This window comes from Branchiostoma belcheri, unplaced genomic scaffold (genome assembly GCF_001625305.1).
Source record: "Branchiostoma belcheri isolate BF01 breed outbred unplaced genomic scaffold, Haploidv18h27 scaffold1, whole genome shotgun sequence".
Lineage (NCBI taxonomy): Eukaryota > Metazoa > Chordata > Leptocardii > Amphioxiformes > Branchiostomatidae > Branchiostoma > Branchiostoma belcheri.
Genome location: NW_017802379.1, coordinates 2,367,364 through 2,383,789, shown reverse-complemented (window position 1 = coordinate 2,383,789; position 16,426 = coordinate 2,367,364). Strand labels below are relative to the sequence as shown.

General features: G+C 40.4%; 2 protein-coding genes across 2 annotated transcripts; one reads left to right on the top strand and one right to left on the bottom strand.

The window, feature by feature from the left end:
• Nucleotides 1-599: 599 nt before the first annotated feature.
• Nucleotides 600-1,641, bottom strand: LOC109465753 (bolA-like protein 2). The gene is made up of 3 exons (XM_019763181.1): nt 1,453-1,641; nt 1,078-1,175; nt 600-714 (listed from the first exon to the last, which is right to left on the bottom strand). Exons 1-3 carry the CDS (start codon nt 1,513-1,515, stop codon nt 618-620), a joined length of 258 nt encoding a protein of 85 aa, XP_019618740.1. The 5' UTR covers nt 1,516-1,641; the 3' UTR covers nt 600-617.
• A 757-nt stretch (nt 1,642-2,398) lies between these two features.
• On the top strand, nt 2,399-7,403 carry LOC109462157. Its single transcript, XM_019758652.1, has 5 exons — nt 2,399-2,837; nt 5,145-5,240; nt 6,344-6,466; nt 6,616-6,693; nt 7,159-7,403. Exons 1-5 carry the CDS (start codon nt 2,768-2,770, stop codon nt 7,302-7,304), a joined length of 513 nt encoding a protein of 170 aa, XP_019614211.1. The 5' UTR covers nt 2,399-2,767; the 3' UTR covers nt 7,305-7,403.
• The last annotated feature ends 9,023 nt before the right edge of the window (nt 7,404-16,426 follow it).

Here is a 16,426-nt window from a genome sequence, read left to right as displayed (position 1 = left end):
TGAGTCATACCATATATTTTGAAAAAGTACATACTGCACATTTATCGGGAAAAGTAAAACTCGTAAAGTTGAATATTAGCCAATAGCTTCTCAAGCTTGCATAAGTTATGTGACCCAAAATACAGAAACAAAATTAGTACTGCCCTATACACCACATGGTGTGGAAAGGTCATTCTTCATTCACATAAGTGTAGATGGTCACAAAGTTTTGTTCATAACAATTGGGACCCTATAGCATTCTTTTTTTCCACAACTTTTTCCAAAATAAAAGTAATGCAATGCAAAACATGAATTTTCAATATCCATAGCATGAAAAAAATAAAGACCGCACTGTGTGCATATTAATATTGCTCGACACAACTACAGAAAAGATAATTAACCGGGTATCTTAATATGTAAATATTGATAATGTTGCATAAGAACAAATGTGGAAATACTTTATGCTAGTCTTGAGTTTTGTCATATGGGACATTACATGCCTCCAACATAAGAATAGGAAATCAACATAAATCCTGAAAAGGGAATCCTTTCCTCACATTATTTCTTTTTGGTGGCATATGAATTGTGTCTGCTTCAGCTCAGATGACTACATGTCGTTCTGAGGAGGAAGGCTGCCATTATTTCTGCTGCTTCTGCCACTGTTCTGGAGTTAAGGTTTTCTGGGAGAAGGCGTGGATGTCTTTCAGCTCCTCCTCCAGGCAGGCATTCACCAGTCTGTAGTGTACAATGCATGTGCCAGTGTAAGATTAGAATGGACTGTCTCCTATTATTGTATTGTACCAAATAGTATCTTTGACTGTAAATTTAGCCATCAGGCATGATTAAATGCAAATAAAGATTATTTATAAAAATCAGCAACAGTAATACAATAAAAATTACACAACTGTACTGGCCTCATCATCGTGATATAGGCTACATAGGTACTTACAATTTACCAGTTCTGAGATATTTGAACACAGAATCACTGTATACAAAGGTGGCATTGATTTGTTTGAAGGAAAATTTCTTTAATCTAGTCTTACTCAGTTAATCTAACAAATATCTGATCAAGCATAATACCAAGTGACATGTACAAACCTGTGCCTCTGCAGCAGAGGCTTGCCTTCGAACTTGGCTGACACAATGGTGACATTAAACGCTGAACCACAGTGGTTGGGGGATGTGTCTTCAACATCCTGCAAAGAAAAAACAACAAGTACCAAGATGAAAAACCACCATAAAATTTTACCATTGAAATAACTAGAGAAATACATAGAGAAGAGAAAGAACTAGCCTACTTTCTTCAAAGTTATAGCCATTTATTTAGCAGTGTCAAATCACTATTTCCTTTTAATCCCATTTTTAAACAAAGTCTTGGCCTAGCTTTTGGGGAGGGGGGCTGCATGCATACGCATATTTTACGCATATGGCTGCGAATGAACAGAAAATGCGAGATATGTGAGCCATACTTACGATGTGAGTTGCCTCCAGTTCACGTTGGAGCTTCTCCTTGATGTATTCTGCCGTTATGGACATCCTTCCTTCACGTTACTTCACTTTTATTCGCCAAAATAACAAAATATTCTTGAAGTGTCGTTCAGATCGCTGGAGCAGGCTACTGTAACCTTTGACCCTGTTCTTATACCTGATGACTCTACTGCGTGTAGCAACTGTCAGCCGGCACAATAAAGTCGATACCGATGAGAGCCGACGAAAAGCGTAACTTTCGGACTTTTAGGAGATGATTCATTTTCATGCCGTGGCTTTGTGGCAATTCGTGCTTGCTTGTGTAATATTTTCAAATAAAATATCATTGTGTGCCGATGAGTGCCATAATGATTTGTGGACAGCATATCGTCATTGTAGCTGGATCATGAGATAATGGCAGCTTTAGGACTTGTAGGAGATATATTTCAGTGAAAAAGATAACACTTTTCATGCCCTTTGACGCAATTCGTGCTTGCTCGTGAAAGATTTCACTGTGCACAGAATGTCCATTTTTTATTGTGAACAGCATACTGGATCATGGGAAGCTGTGGGTGGAAATATGGCAGGACAAGTGTCAGAAAAACGAAGGAAAAGTTCCCTAGTGACTTTGGTATTGTCTCAAAACGTATTTCGTCTAAGGTTTATATAGACCCACCCTTAATTAATCACATCAAAAGCGTTAATTTCAAATCAACTAATGACATACATCGTCCTATTACGGACTGCATACGATTAGCCATGGGGTCTCCGAGGACGGTGAATTGGCCAATTTTAACGCATTTAATTAACTTAACAAGTGGGACTTCCGTCATTATGTTGGAGCAACAACAAATAGATACAAAGACAGAGATCCTGTCATGCTATGATCAATTACGATGTAAATCTTACTTGTCCTTAAAATACAAACCATGCTGCTTTTTCGATCATTATTGTTCCCGGTCATAGTTCACCTTTTGACTGACAGAAAACTATAAGGTTACCTGTGCAGTCCCAAATGTTGCCAGGTGGGTTTCACGCTCTGTTGCCCGGCCGAACAAAACAGCCCCCAACCGACCGTACAAAACAAGAGGATCGCGTTCGCGACACAATGCACAGGCGCGCCTAGCACCGCAGTATTACCTTACAAGTTTACCCCAAGCTTCCCTCGCCCGTGTCCTGTATACAGTAACTAGTGCACAACAGTGCTGAGACCTAAAGAGAGGGGACAACACTTTTGTTGTGATTCTGTGTGCAACAACCCGTTTCAGAAAGGTCAGAATTCTTTCAATAAGGTCGGGCCGTTAAGAGACCAACAGGGGCGATGTCACAACACTCGAGACCTATCGACATGGAGCCGACGGTACAGTACTTCATCACTGTGAAGTATGGAGGTGAGAAACAGCATTACTGTAGACACTATAGTATCTAGGGACGACTGCTAATCAAGTTTAAGTGATAACCATAACAGTGATATGGTTCAGAAAGTACAGGTTGACTAGATCTGATATAGCCTTGTGGTAAATGTTTGGGGGTCTACAAAGTGTAATAGTACTTCGAAGCATGTAATATATCTATCTAAAGGGGAAACGTCTGTGAACAACTACACCACCATACAGGTGAATACGATCTAACAATGGAAAGATTAGTTGTCCAGGAGTTTATCCATGTTACACACAGCGCTAGCAACACTGTGTAAAAGTGCCTATAACAGCTGGTTATTATGTCTTTTATATGATCTCTTATCGCGGTCAGAACAATGCAACCCGTGCAGCTTCGAACAGAACAATGTCGCCTGGAGAAATTCATACCTGCTTTCTGTTCAAGAGTGTTGTAGTTGAAAAAAGGATTTCCAACATCCCAGACAAAAACACCCGTGTGTTTGCTACATTTATGATCCAACCTGTTACATACCAGTAGATCAGGCATTTACTACATACTGTACGTCAATAGTTTACTACCTGTTTATTTACATAAGGCGTGTGTACACACACCATAAAGTCTTAGATAGTAGTTAGGTCGGTTTGCCGTTGTTTGCTTTCTCTAGATTCGTGAAAGAAAGTAGCTTTTATTTTGCATCATATCTTTAGCCTATAACAAGACAGTTAAAGCTTCTGTGGTATCTAGAAACGAGGGTAACCATAGTCTGCGGTTGGTCTAAAAGTATGTGTAAATAGTAGTTTACTAGCAGTAGAACATAATCCTTGTCTACCACTATCTAGACAATACTATCCTTGATTCACAACTTTGCGGGGTCATGTCCTATTATATCTACATATTGGGCTTGCTAGAACAGTCCAGTAATTATATTTAAGCGTGGCTGTCACCTGTCCGTGTCTCTATTTCCAGTTGTTGTGTAAACAACCCTTCCTTGCGCAGATACCGACGCGTGTGTCGTTCAAAATGTCTGTGTTCCATAGAGCAGAACAAGACAACCTCAAACCAAAAACATTGTGTTTATTAGACTGCTAGGAGCCTCAAATATTGATCCCAGCATTTTCCAGTCTCTTTCATATATATTCAAGGATATGGTTAGGTACAAGCATTAGGGACGATATCTTTTCTTAAACCCTAAGGCTAAACAAGACCATTCTTGAAAAGAAACATCTGACCTTGACGTTTAAGTATACTTTACTGCATAGGTCTTGGACTACAGATATCTTTTGTAGTGTAGAGAACGTTCAATTATGAACCCCTTGTGCGTATACCATTATTTTGAATACCGGAAATCCGGATAAAAAGTGCGCCGACGACCATTTTCGAAAGCTCTTCAGGATTTTACCAGAGACCAGATGGTTAAGTGCACTTACTTGAGATCCTAATTGTACATGTTGTGTGGGTGGTGTTGTTATGGAAAATGGGGCAAGTGCCTTGTACAGGGCATCTGTACATCTTGTACATCTGACACTAGGTTTATTAACATTATTTTGGAGGTACTATTCTTACCCTCTCCAAGACGGTTATGTTTGTGGCAGCGTCTATCGTTTGTAACAGTGCTTGGTTATGGTTTAGCAGGATATAATAACTTAAGAGGCTATGAATAGATTGTTGTAGAATATATTTTGTTTGGTCTTGATAAATAAATAAAGCATTTGAGAACTACTTATATGTACTTAAGAAAGATAAGACAGACTTATGGGAACTAAAGGATCAGTAGAGAATACCTGGAATTATCCAAATTATTCCTTGCAAATGCCAAGGATTACTTCTGAAAGAGCTGCAGTACACTACTTTTACTTTTTGTATTGTACCTTTAGAGACAATTTACCAGGTGTCCAAGCCAAAGATTAAAGCCGGTTGACGTCCTAGTCAAAGATGATGAATTACAGCCGGTGAACCAACAACTAAGTAACAATAAGTATCAGAAAGCAGGAATTGAAATGTTTTTCAAATAGTTCATTAATTTGTAGCGCCGCAAATGTCATTCTATGCAAACGTTGTTCAGTGCTGACAGATATATGTATATAGGTGATTGTTTTCTTCGTCTCTTGGCGACAAAATTACAGTAGAGTAGAACATAAAAGAGCCACTTGCTATGCTGGTATTCTCCAGGGGCTGTCTCTTAGAAATCTAGTCTAATGATACATAATTAGAGGTCCTGGAAGGTATATGTAATTAATCCTTTCTTATGGCTGTCACCCTCATTCAGAGAAACAGCCATGTATGCAATGCGCAGTTAATGACATGTCCGTATTTTACAGACAACCAGACGGAAATTTTCAACCCCCACTGCAAGAGCCAACTGTTACTGAAGTGCATCAAGCAGAAGTGCAGGTGCGAACTACTGGACCACGATGGTAAGATCAGAACGCACCACGTACTTAATCTCTCAGATCGTTTTTCTGACGGCCTGGCTTCTATGAGCCTCTCAGCCCAAAGCGGGATCACAAAGCGGGATCACAAAGCGGGATCACAAAGAGAAGCCCAACCATCACAAAAAATTACGAGCTTCCCCTTGACATCTGCTTGGAGATTAAACTTGATGGGTTTCTATATATATACAGCTATGTAACCAATTTTTGTCCAACTAGAAGCTATAGTTAAAAGCAATTCTACACCCGTAAAAATGTAGCCTCCAGCGAGGCGCCTCTGACGACTTTACTGTCTGCAGTTTTCGGTCAAAAAACTGAGACAGGATCACGCGTCCATAAAACTTCCTCTCACTCACTATCAACGCTTACCACGTGTAAACTACAGGTCCTAAAAGTAATAAACGTATAAAAACACGACTAGCATGAAAATTTGTCCCTAATCTGCCACGTTCATCGAATATAGACTACGTATATGGACTACGTAATAGCGTAGTTAGTTACACACATGAAGAAATGAAATGAACATTTGAACAACATCCGCCACAGGTTGTTATGGATCCCCCCAGCCCTAAGGGCTTAAGGATCAGACGCCTCTGTAATCATAGCTTCACCCGAACTCAGTCTTCCAGACGGCGTCGGAACAAAGAGCGCGCTCTACCGTGTAATTTAGGCTCAGTAATGAGACGGTGTCACTGTTACACTACATGTAGCTTTACAACATTCTGTCAGCCTGGAGTCCAGACATTTTAGCTTTGGTCCGCCCCCTTGTTGGTGGGGTAGCGAATCTTGGGGAGCGGGGCAAAGCTATCAAGGCTGGACTTCAGGCTAACATTCTGTACATTGTCTTTATTTCTTAAGGGAGAAACTTCAGTCTAGAGCCCTGAATCATCTAAAAGAATACTGTAGTACTAGTGGTAGCAACGTTTCTTGGTGACAATGCTTGACGAAAATGCTTATGAATATACAGTTCGGATTCTTTCCAATTTCCTGTCGCAAATTTCATAGATCGTGCTTTTCGTCTTCTATCTTAATTGTGCTGTATAAGAAAAAAACATGCACTGCTCATCGAGTTATTCTCCCATTTCCAGCGGTCATTGACCTAGCGGACGATCAGGGGAACGTGAAAAACTTGTCCGAGAGTCAAACCATTTCCACCTACGCTAACGACGTCCTGGAGCCGAGAGGTGTCTACTTCCTCATCAAAGTCATAAGTAAGTTCAACTGCCTTGCAAAGCATTCCTGAAATTTACAAGAGATGCATGTGGTGTTATTCGAAGATTAAGATCATTCCATCTTACCATATAATACTGTGTACTAGTACACATACAGCTAATCTGCCTTTCTCCTTTTCTGACCTCAGAAAGTGAAGTTGAGAACGAACCCACACGATATGAACCCATCATCAGCAACACAGAGAAAAACTGCCCGGGTTTGTCAGGTAGGACATCTTGGTTTTAATAGCAGCTTATCACCATCTGTACTACTAGAAGATTCCGCTTGGTGACGCTGCTGATGCGTCCAACGATCTCGGATTTGTCTCGCACTGCGATTTTAGCCATCGATTTAATGGTACACGTTGTTTATGAGTCTCTAAGTCCAGAAATGTTTGCCATACAATATGACCACCAGAAAAACTACAAGGTGTAAAACGCTTTGAAATATAAAAATGAAAAAAATTACAGTTATTGTATAATTTTGGCATTTTTCCAATTAGTCATTCACCAATAAAGTAGCCGTGTATAGGATCTCGAAGAAACAAACACTGAGGTATATATCCGTACTATTGTTAACGTCAGATATGACATATTAGAAAATATTAAAAAACAACAAAAGATATTATCTATTAATGTCTGAACAAATCATCATTATCTCTTTTCATGTACTATGTTATTTTTCTTTTCAGATCGTTTGAATCGCTCCACTAAGTCCCAGGCTGGCAATAGGAAAGGCTGGGCGAACCTGAAGAAAAGACTCCCAGCATCCTCTGCGCTGTCCGCCATTTCCAAGGCCACTACAAAATCGGGAAAGAAAAATTCAGTATCAAAATGACATATATATCTCTCTCCATACTAGATTAGTTATCATAGGTTTTGCATAAAATATCATCACTGCGTACCCATAGTTTTCTAGTTCGAGGCAAGATATGAATATATGTATATAAGCACAATATTTGAAAATAACTCATTGCTGTTTTTATGATGGTTTGGAATTTATATCTTTATATTATATAAGTCTTTTCATCTTTCCTGTCTTGACTGTAATAGACAGTCTATAAATGTATTTTTACTGCTTCATCGTAAAAACTAGCTTCTTCGGAACAATTTACAGCTATAAAAAGTGTTGGTATTATACTCATGGGAAACACAAAACCAGAACAAGGACCAAAGTACACTACCATGTTATGAAATTAATGTGTCAAATTGGCCCAAAATAAACGCACGTATATATTTTGGTAAAAGTAATTCCCAGGGGGAAAAGAAGAAGTACTTGACTAAGTTATTTGTCGGCGATAAATCTAATCTTGGGTTCTTATTTGTCCTTCGTGTACAATTATTGTGCATGGCGCCTGTCCCTAATGTAGACCCACAAACTGCGAACGGTTCGTCTTGCAATTGGCTTGTCGTTTATGAGGCAAGAGAGACAAGTCCGTCATTTTAATGTATCCATACCTTACCAGTTATTGAACCTTGCTTTATTACATAGTCGCTGTACCACTGTGTGTTCTTTATTGTATCCATTCTATAATCAACTAGAATGAAAACATGGCCAACAGGCCAACAGGCCAACAGGTAGGAATATGATAGTCTCCACCAGACTCCTTTGCAGGCTGAATAAATAGTAGAAATCGGCCTGAAAGGGGACTTAATTGGCCAGAGAGGGTCAATTTGCTTGCACGTGCACGCACATGGACCCTCTCTGACCGGTCAACTCCTCTAGCTAATTAAATCCCCAAAGGAGTCTGGTGGAGACTAGGAATATACCCTTCTTGGCGGAGGTAATATATATTGTATTGAGAAGTTACAGGGTTACTCATCGTTGCCAGGAAACAATAATTCATATGTTACTTCATGCGGTTCACATACATCTCCCCACGCTTTTAAACACTTACTGTGTTCTGTTGTTGGCCCTCTGTCACCATGTCTACATCTAATCCCTTAATGGACTTGCAAAATGCTGGATCACGTCTTAAGCCTAGTGAAGCGTCGTCAATCTGTATGTTTGAAACTGTATACACTTTTGTTGATAGAAGAGATCGACATTGGCCTTGCTACAACAACTGTATAGCCTATGGAAGGATGAATGGATGTAGGTGTCTGAGAAGCGAAGTTGAAGAAATATGCAGTCTGAACAATGCAGGAATTTCTCTGCATATCTGCACGTGGCAATGCATAAAAACATAAATTCAAGCCTTCGAGAGTTATTCTATTTCCAAGTCTCGAACAAAATGATCCTTGCAGTTCCACAAAAGGTGGCAGTGGGTCCAAAAGTGTACCTAAAACTACTGGTTTATAAATATAACATAGTAAGATCAAGAGATGCATTATACGAAAACTTGAGGTTCTGCTGCAGTACCATAGGAATGTGCTAGAGAGGCCATAATCATACGTACTAGTACCTGCTCACGTACCAAATATAATAAAGATCCGTTCATGACTGCTCGATTTATGCTGTTTTATTCACAAGCAGACAGATAAACACGCAAGACATATTACTAGCCTCTACTACCCTCTTCGCGAAGGATATATAGCTATAGATCTTGTATTGCGAAGTAACAGCGTGTTCAAACATTCCTCCTTATAGCTTTGACAATATTTTATTGCCTGGCATACATACAAATGAGACAAGTTGCCTGTGCTATGTAACAGAACTGTCTTGTAAACAAAATATCAGAAAAGCCTTTATTTGCAAAATTAACAAACAACGTGACTTAAGATAGGAAAAAGAACAAGGAAAGAAACATGGCACAAAAAAACACACCACGAATATTGGAAAATGAATCTGTTTCCTCTGCATTTCATATATAGCAATGCATCATACAAAATCGCTGCTGACGTACACAGTAGTTATCCAACCTTTCAAACTAACGTCTGAACTTCACAAACAAGTGTAATCTATGGTGCTTGTAGCTCAGATAATGTAAACGGTGGTTATACAGCGCGATGTGTCGTGTTATCACTACCATATCTTGTCTCCTCGAGCCAAATCTGCTTTTACAGTCGTCGCGGCCATCATCTCGGTGTTTACAATCGGCCTATCATGGCGCAGCTGTTAAGGGTCGTAAAAGATTACGGTTCCCCTCGCTTCATGCTGCCGATATATCCGGCAAACATCGCACAGCGAGCACTCAGCCGTAATCTTGGCCGACGCACCAGCCTCTGACATAAAGTGGCGCGGCTTACAGTTGCCATTTGTAGTTTGATACATCCTGTATGAATATGCCTGAATCCATATGCGGCAGTATTATGGGCCTTCAGTATAAGGCTCTAGACTGGCGCCGCCGATACATAGGGTTTATGACCAGAGACGCAAATACAGTCACGACAACTAAAAACAACAAAAATAGTCCTTGGGGATAGAGGAAATGAAATCGTCTTGACGGGGAAAACGACATTTTCAAATGCAGGGACGAAAGATTTACGGTGCAATTGCCTTGTAGGCAGTGTGCTCACTTTGCACTTGGTCTTAACTTGGAAGAAGATTGTACGCTCTATTTAGCATCCAAAACTTATGGAAAAGTGTCTAGGGACGTTGAACCTCCTGACTGCTGATGTGTGGCCCAAGGGCTAAGGAAACCGAAATGGCACGACCTACATACGAAGATGTATACTATGTGGAAGGACATTAAGTTAACTTAGGTACGAAAAACGGGAGATAAAATAACATGATTGACACGTAAGGTTTAGACCAACGCTTTAGAACTAAAAGTCACCAAAACTTGTACAGCTTTGAGTCATTAAAAACCTCAAGTTAGTACAGAGGCCGGACGGATTTCAAGTTTTCCTCTCCAAGAATTTTTGTTCCGCCGGCGTTGGTACGGCGTTGCAGGCACTCAATCTTAGACTTAGCAGTACTTGAACGGTGGAAATCTGCAATAACAGGTACTTGAGACATTGAGGCAAAGGGTAAAAAGTAGGGAAGCATTACTTTCCAGTCCCGAAATTACAGTGATCCCCAAGGCACGGCATCTGTTGTCGCTGTGAAACGACTGCCTCATCCTTCTTCCTGGTGATTTGTACAGGCCTCGACGACTTTCCTTGAACTTATACGTCGTGGCGTCGTGAGTGGTACAACGGAGAATGGCATCCTCCAGGCCTTCTAGACTGTCACCACGTCTAGAACTACAGAATGGAATCCGAATACTTTGAAACCTAGAAAAACTTTCACCATTTGACAAACCAAAGTCCACGAAGTTTCAGGAAGAATATTTCAACTGCAAGACTTTGAGCTGCTCATTTTGTCGAAGTACTCTACACGTTCATCCTCTTTGATCCATAGATTCCCTTGCCTCTAGAACTACCCTTTAGGATTGATTGATACCTGTATTTTATAACATTATAGATGAAACTTTGTCTCTCCAGTGCCCTTTGGAAAAGAGTATATTCCTAGCTTATGGCTTACAACAGTACGTTTGGGAGACACGACCGAGTAAGCTTGTCTGATCATGTAGCCTGAAAAAGGCTCATGATTTCAGTTTACTGGGAAAGCATCTTAGATTCTAAAGAGTGCATATATACAGATCAAGGGTACATGGCATTTATACGCACTGCAACAATGCTCACACTGCAACCATGTGCTCACTGGCACTGCAACCATGCGCACACTGCAACAATGCTCACACTGCACACTGCAACCATGTGCACACGGCAACCATGCTCACGCTAGCAACCATGCGCACACTGCAACCATGTGCACACTGCAACCATGCTCACGCTGCAACCATGTGCACACTGCAACCATGTGCACACTGCAACCATGTGCACACTGCAACCATGCGCACACTGTAACCAAGTGCACACTGCTACTCTCCAAGCAGAGGTTTGGGTTTTGGGGGTATTTTTAGCGTGTTTTTAGGCTTTTTTATCGGGGTTTCTCTTTTGCACTGAATTTTTTTCCCACCACTGGTTTGGTGGGAAAAAAAATCAGTGCAAAAGAGAAACCCCGATAAAAAGGCCTAAAAACACGCTAAAAATACCCCCAAAACCCAAACCTCTGCTTGGAGAGTAGCACACTGCAACCATGCTCACACTGCAACCATGCTCACACTGCAACCATGCTCACACTGCAACCATGTGCACACTGCAACCATGCTCACACTGCAACCATGTGCACACTGTAACCATGCGCACACTGCAACCATGTGCACACTGCAACCACGCTCACCGCAAACCGCAACAGGAACATCTCATAGCCTCTGCACCTGTTGGCAACACATCCTCCCACCTTCACGATGACGACCCACGGGGGCAGTTTTCCCAGCGTGCCGCCCCCGCCACCTCTGCTTCCGATGCTATTCCAAGGAACTAATGTCAGAGTTGATCTACCCGAGACCGTTAACACAGCAAGCCAAAACATGTACGCGTGGGCGAGCGCCAGTGGCTGATTGCACGGTCAGTTGCTGTACAAGGACCTCTTTGACTCTCAATCCATTAAACAATGTTGCACTGGTACTCTTGATGGTGAAGCAAAACGCAGAGGCACACACATGCATTGCATTTATGTTACTTGTCTCTGTATGTATGGACGCCAAATCCAGTACATGCTATTTGAGTGACTCAGTGGCCAACGCCCATAGTGAATCATCAAGTCATCGTCATTATCATCATTGACGGGCTGTGTGTCCAGAGAATCAGGGGACCAAGTATTTTTCCAGTCTTGTACCGCTTGTACCGTCACTGTATACCGTTTGGCAAGACGACAAGGGCCCAAGGACTGGGTACAATTGTGTGAGCGACTCTGTTGCCGAGGCTAGTTGAGCTATACTTTTAAAGCAAGGCCATGGAAGCTCCTTGTTTAAAGCAAGGAGCTTCAAGCTTTAAAGGTAGTACAGATTTTCATCTCGTCCCGGTTGTAAATAGTTAAGCTGAAGCTTTGATGGTTTATGGCGTGTGTTTCGTATCCACTGTAATGTGAAGGGCATCGTCTTTGTTCAGTGGAACAGCGCCTCGGGCTGTTGATATTGTGTACGTGCGTCTGCACATACGAAAAAGTTAATGGAAAGACATGATATACTGCCCAAATCACATTAGTTTGGGTAGAATATTTACTGCTTTTCTGATATCTTTCCTCAAATCATTACTCTTACTAAAGCGTTTTCTATACACGCTTACATACTCCGGAAATGGTGGCTTTTACCTGAAAGAAAATGTAAAGGATAGTTTGATGGGACAGCTTAATGGAAGCTGTAGGGATGAAGTGTACTATGGTCGTAGAACTAGCAACATTTATCATGGTGAAGTATCATTGATAAAAGGAAGACAACGTATCATACACTAAGGAAGGGATTTATCATGCTCAGGAAACTCCTTAGACATATGCTTCATAAGAACAGCAATCACGACTCCTACCTAATGGATAGAGAGGAGAGCCCGCATACATTCATGTAGGTTTCTGGTTCAATCCCGACCCGATCAGACCAAACATAATAGAATATTTTTATTAAATATGTAATTGTATTAACAATTACAATTACATTAAATATGTAATTGTACCCTTTTATATATGCATTACGACTTTAATTATGTATTTCATCTTTTAATATGTATTGTCACCTTGATTGTTTATGTCAACCTGTGCAATTTGTATATGTACATGAACTCACAATTTCAGCTAAAGGCTGCGACGAGTTTATATTCGCACAATAAATAAACCATTCATATAATATACTTCTACACTGCTTCTATGCTTATCACTGAACACATACAAAAGACTAGAGAAGTTGAATACCCGCCACTTCTAGTGGGTGAGTACCTTGTTGCATGCACAGCTGTGTGGCCAAAGGGCTATGGATTCAGACATCGGCGCGGCCATATACATTATGTGAAAAGGATTAAGCATATTTCCCTCAGAAATCTTGTATTCATGTGTTTTACCTCATTGACATGAGGATCGTCCATCGCACTCGCTTACCTCTTTACATATACAAGTAAGGACCGTAAGGACGAGAATAGGGTACAGGCTATAGCTACACATCATATGTTCATATTATTCTGTCTTCTGTCCGATTGTACAAATATTCCATTGACTTCATTTCCCATGTACAGGATTTTGCCAACAACATTGAGCGATCTCTCTCTCATCCTGGCCTGGCAGATGATCGTCAGGATTTCCGGGATGGTCGTTTCTGTGTACACGAGAGAAATGCACATCACGACCATAGAGTGCTCTTCCACAACTCTGCCGGAGGATTTACCATATTAGGAAGTGCACTAGATCAACTCTCTCACTCTCAGTCATTTGACCCAGTATCCGGACATATATCACGATGGTACCTCCCGCAGTTTTGCCGGAAATATTGCTTTTTTAAAAGCCATAAGAGTGTTCTTAATGTTAGGCTTAGCACTTCCCGGTTATAGAGTAATGGCCAAGCAGCAAGAGGGATATTTTACTACCGGGCTTCCTCACATCAGTCACTGTCAAAAATGATGGACTTTCCTGCTACCCGTATCTGTCTTCTGCTAACATAACCTCGTGCTTTCTTGAATAGAGAACATTTTTCATTAGATGTTTCGAGCTTTCATGGCGAACGCATGGTGGTCTGAATGTGTTTGAATGACGACGTGTCTGGCTAGCGATGTTTGGTGTAAATTCTATACCAAACCCAACACGCTGTCTCCTTTGTACCTGAGTGAAGTGAGAGCGCAGATAATTAAGGGTATGTACGCCTTGCCACGTACAACCAGCGTGTCGTTGTAAAAGCGCTAAACACATACATAGATATCATAGGGTATTTTTTCTATCTGATAGTTTCACAGGGTAATCCCGGAAAAGAAAAACAATGCGTACTAATTTTTATGTTTACCGAAGGAAAACATATTGTTTTTGCTACATTTCCTCTTCTTCTCCAAACCAAAAAGGCCAATGACCTGAACCAGACTGTCTGTTACCATAGTGACTAGTGTTGGGTTACGTACATCATGTTGCAATTTTACAGCAGGAGGGATTTAAACTCCTGTCTGACCATATGTATGAATGTGTTTGAGTAAGAATTAACAGAGCAGACCATATGCGAAGGTAAACATTATGCATTTGCTATGCAAATGTTACCTTTCTAGTTAATGTTTTAACTAAGTACTTCAACAACAACAAGATAGCCTTATAAAATACGTTTTGACACGACCGCACGACCTTGACCTCGATTTGAAAGGTCGATCACTTATCGCAGGATACGTGATTTTCTAGGGCAGAGATTTGAATATGTTCATGATTTTAACTCAAGCCCCCGCCGAGAGAGATTATAATGACTAAAACATCACCCTAGGCAGCTACTTTACACGCAATCATCTAACAGGCGTGGGCAGAAGTTTGTCATTAAGGCCAGCCTAGTCATAAATTTCACCACAGATAAGACACATTTCCTGTAATCTCTTCATGATGGAGGGTAGGGGTATTATAGTAATCTTGTGATCTGTGATTCTGTTGACATGTGAGGTTACTAATTCAGTTTAAAGGTCACGGTTTGTGTGCCAGTTCGAACTATGTACATGTTGTCAGATGGTTTCGCATATCCCGTAACTAGTCTTTGATCGAACAGAATGGTAAGAAAAACTAGCTCTATAAACCAGAGGTTTTCAAAAGATACATAGTTCAAATACTGAAGGGGCGGTGCCATGCTTTGCTGTCGTAATAATGTGTATCTGTGCGCGTGTGCCTTAACACGTACACAATATAATCTTATCTATTCTGGACCTTAGATGCAATATAATACGCACCAATGATACAAGATCAGTCACAATTGAACCATTTCTTTTTTATTCTCTTGTACCTTGTGTCAAAGTGATACATCAACAATAATTCTTATTACTATTACTTCAATGGCAACGCTGTACATTATTATTTGTACATTGTCTTGTTCTTTATGCTTGTGAACACAATTTTTTTATCAAAATGTGACAGTTGTTTCGGACACAATATTTGAACAAACGATAAAAAACATACGATTCTTAGTCTTCATTTATCAACATCTGTGCAACATATAGGTGTGATATGGTATTAAACAATCAGGTATAATTGTCTATCGTCTACATTAACATGCAATGTCGTTACAGTGTTGTTTGATATACTCCAGTTGACCTTATATTATTAGTAATTGTGTCTGTTTCCATTTAAAGCAGTCTTTTTCAATCGTCATATTCAAAAACTCTATGTAGATTGATGGGTCATCTCTCTTTCAACTTGAAGAATGCTTCTTATTGCATTGGGAATGTAATTGAGTTAGTATTGTGAATACATACAATACAGAAACAGAGAAATTAGTAAAGAGCATTTGACGTTTCTTCGCCATATTAAGGAACGTTTTATCTTTTTGTACATAATGTACAGAGGCTTTCCTTTTTACACTAAAATACAATAGTCGTATTTTGTGCCAATTATAAAGGGCGCATAACTGGCGTTGGACACACGGTGGTCATGAAGGGATTCTGTTAATTTCAGTTTTAGAAGAATTTTATGTTTCTCGTCCAAGAGTATGATAATTGTAAACGACATGCAATGTCTCGCAATGTCTCGCGTAAAACCGCGATAAGCAACATAGACTGCAGCGCAGGTGTAATTATTTGTGCTTGTTTGTCAACAACGTAATACCTATGACTAGACCAGCTTATTTCTTGAGCAGAAAAGAACGGATACATTCTTTGGTACGTACAATATAATCAGTCAGCTGACAGATTCTGAAAGCCTATGAAAGAAGAAAAGGAGCAAGCGCGAGCAGCCAGAATTACGACTGAAAAGAAACCCCAAATACTTCAAGTTGGTAAATTGTCAATTCACAGTTAACTTGTGTATTGCTTTGATTTCACCTAGATGAAAATTAAGAAAAGACCTCTCACGCTCACCCTTAACGACAAAACAAATACCGATTTTATTTCTGCGGCACCTAACTGTAGATAGACTATTGCTGGAGGAAATCCATTGTCAAGTGTATCAGTTATGGCACTAGTACTGAGGTCAGAAGA

Bases quoted from the DNA above. Each gene is read 5' to 3' on its own strand.
- LOC109465753 (XM_019763181.1), bottom strand. From the start codon at position 1,515: ATGTCCATAACGGCAGAATACATCAAGGAGAAGCTCCAACGTGAACTG. The intron at 1,176-1,452 runs GTAAGTATGGCT...TTTTCTTTGCAG, and splicing joins AACTGGAGGCAACTCACATC to GATGTTGAAGACACATCCCC. The intron at 715-1,077 runs GTTTGTACATGT...TGTACACTACAG, and splicing joins CCTCTGCTGCAGAGGCACAG to ACTGGTGAATGCCTGCCTGG.
- LOC109462157 (XM_019758652.1), top strand. From the start codon at position 2,768: ATGTCACAACACTCGAGACCTATCGACATGGAGCCGACGGTACAGTAC. The intron at 2,838-5,144 runs GTGAGAAACAGC...CGTATTTTACAG, and splicing joins CATCACTGTGAAGTATGGAG to ACAACCAGACGGAAATTTTC. The intron at 6,467-6,615 runs GTAAGTTCAACT...TTCTGACCTCAG, and splicing joins CTTCCTCATCAAAGTCATAA to AAAGTGAAGTTGAGAACGAA.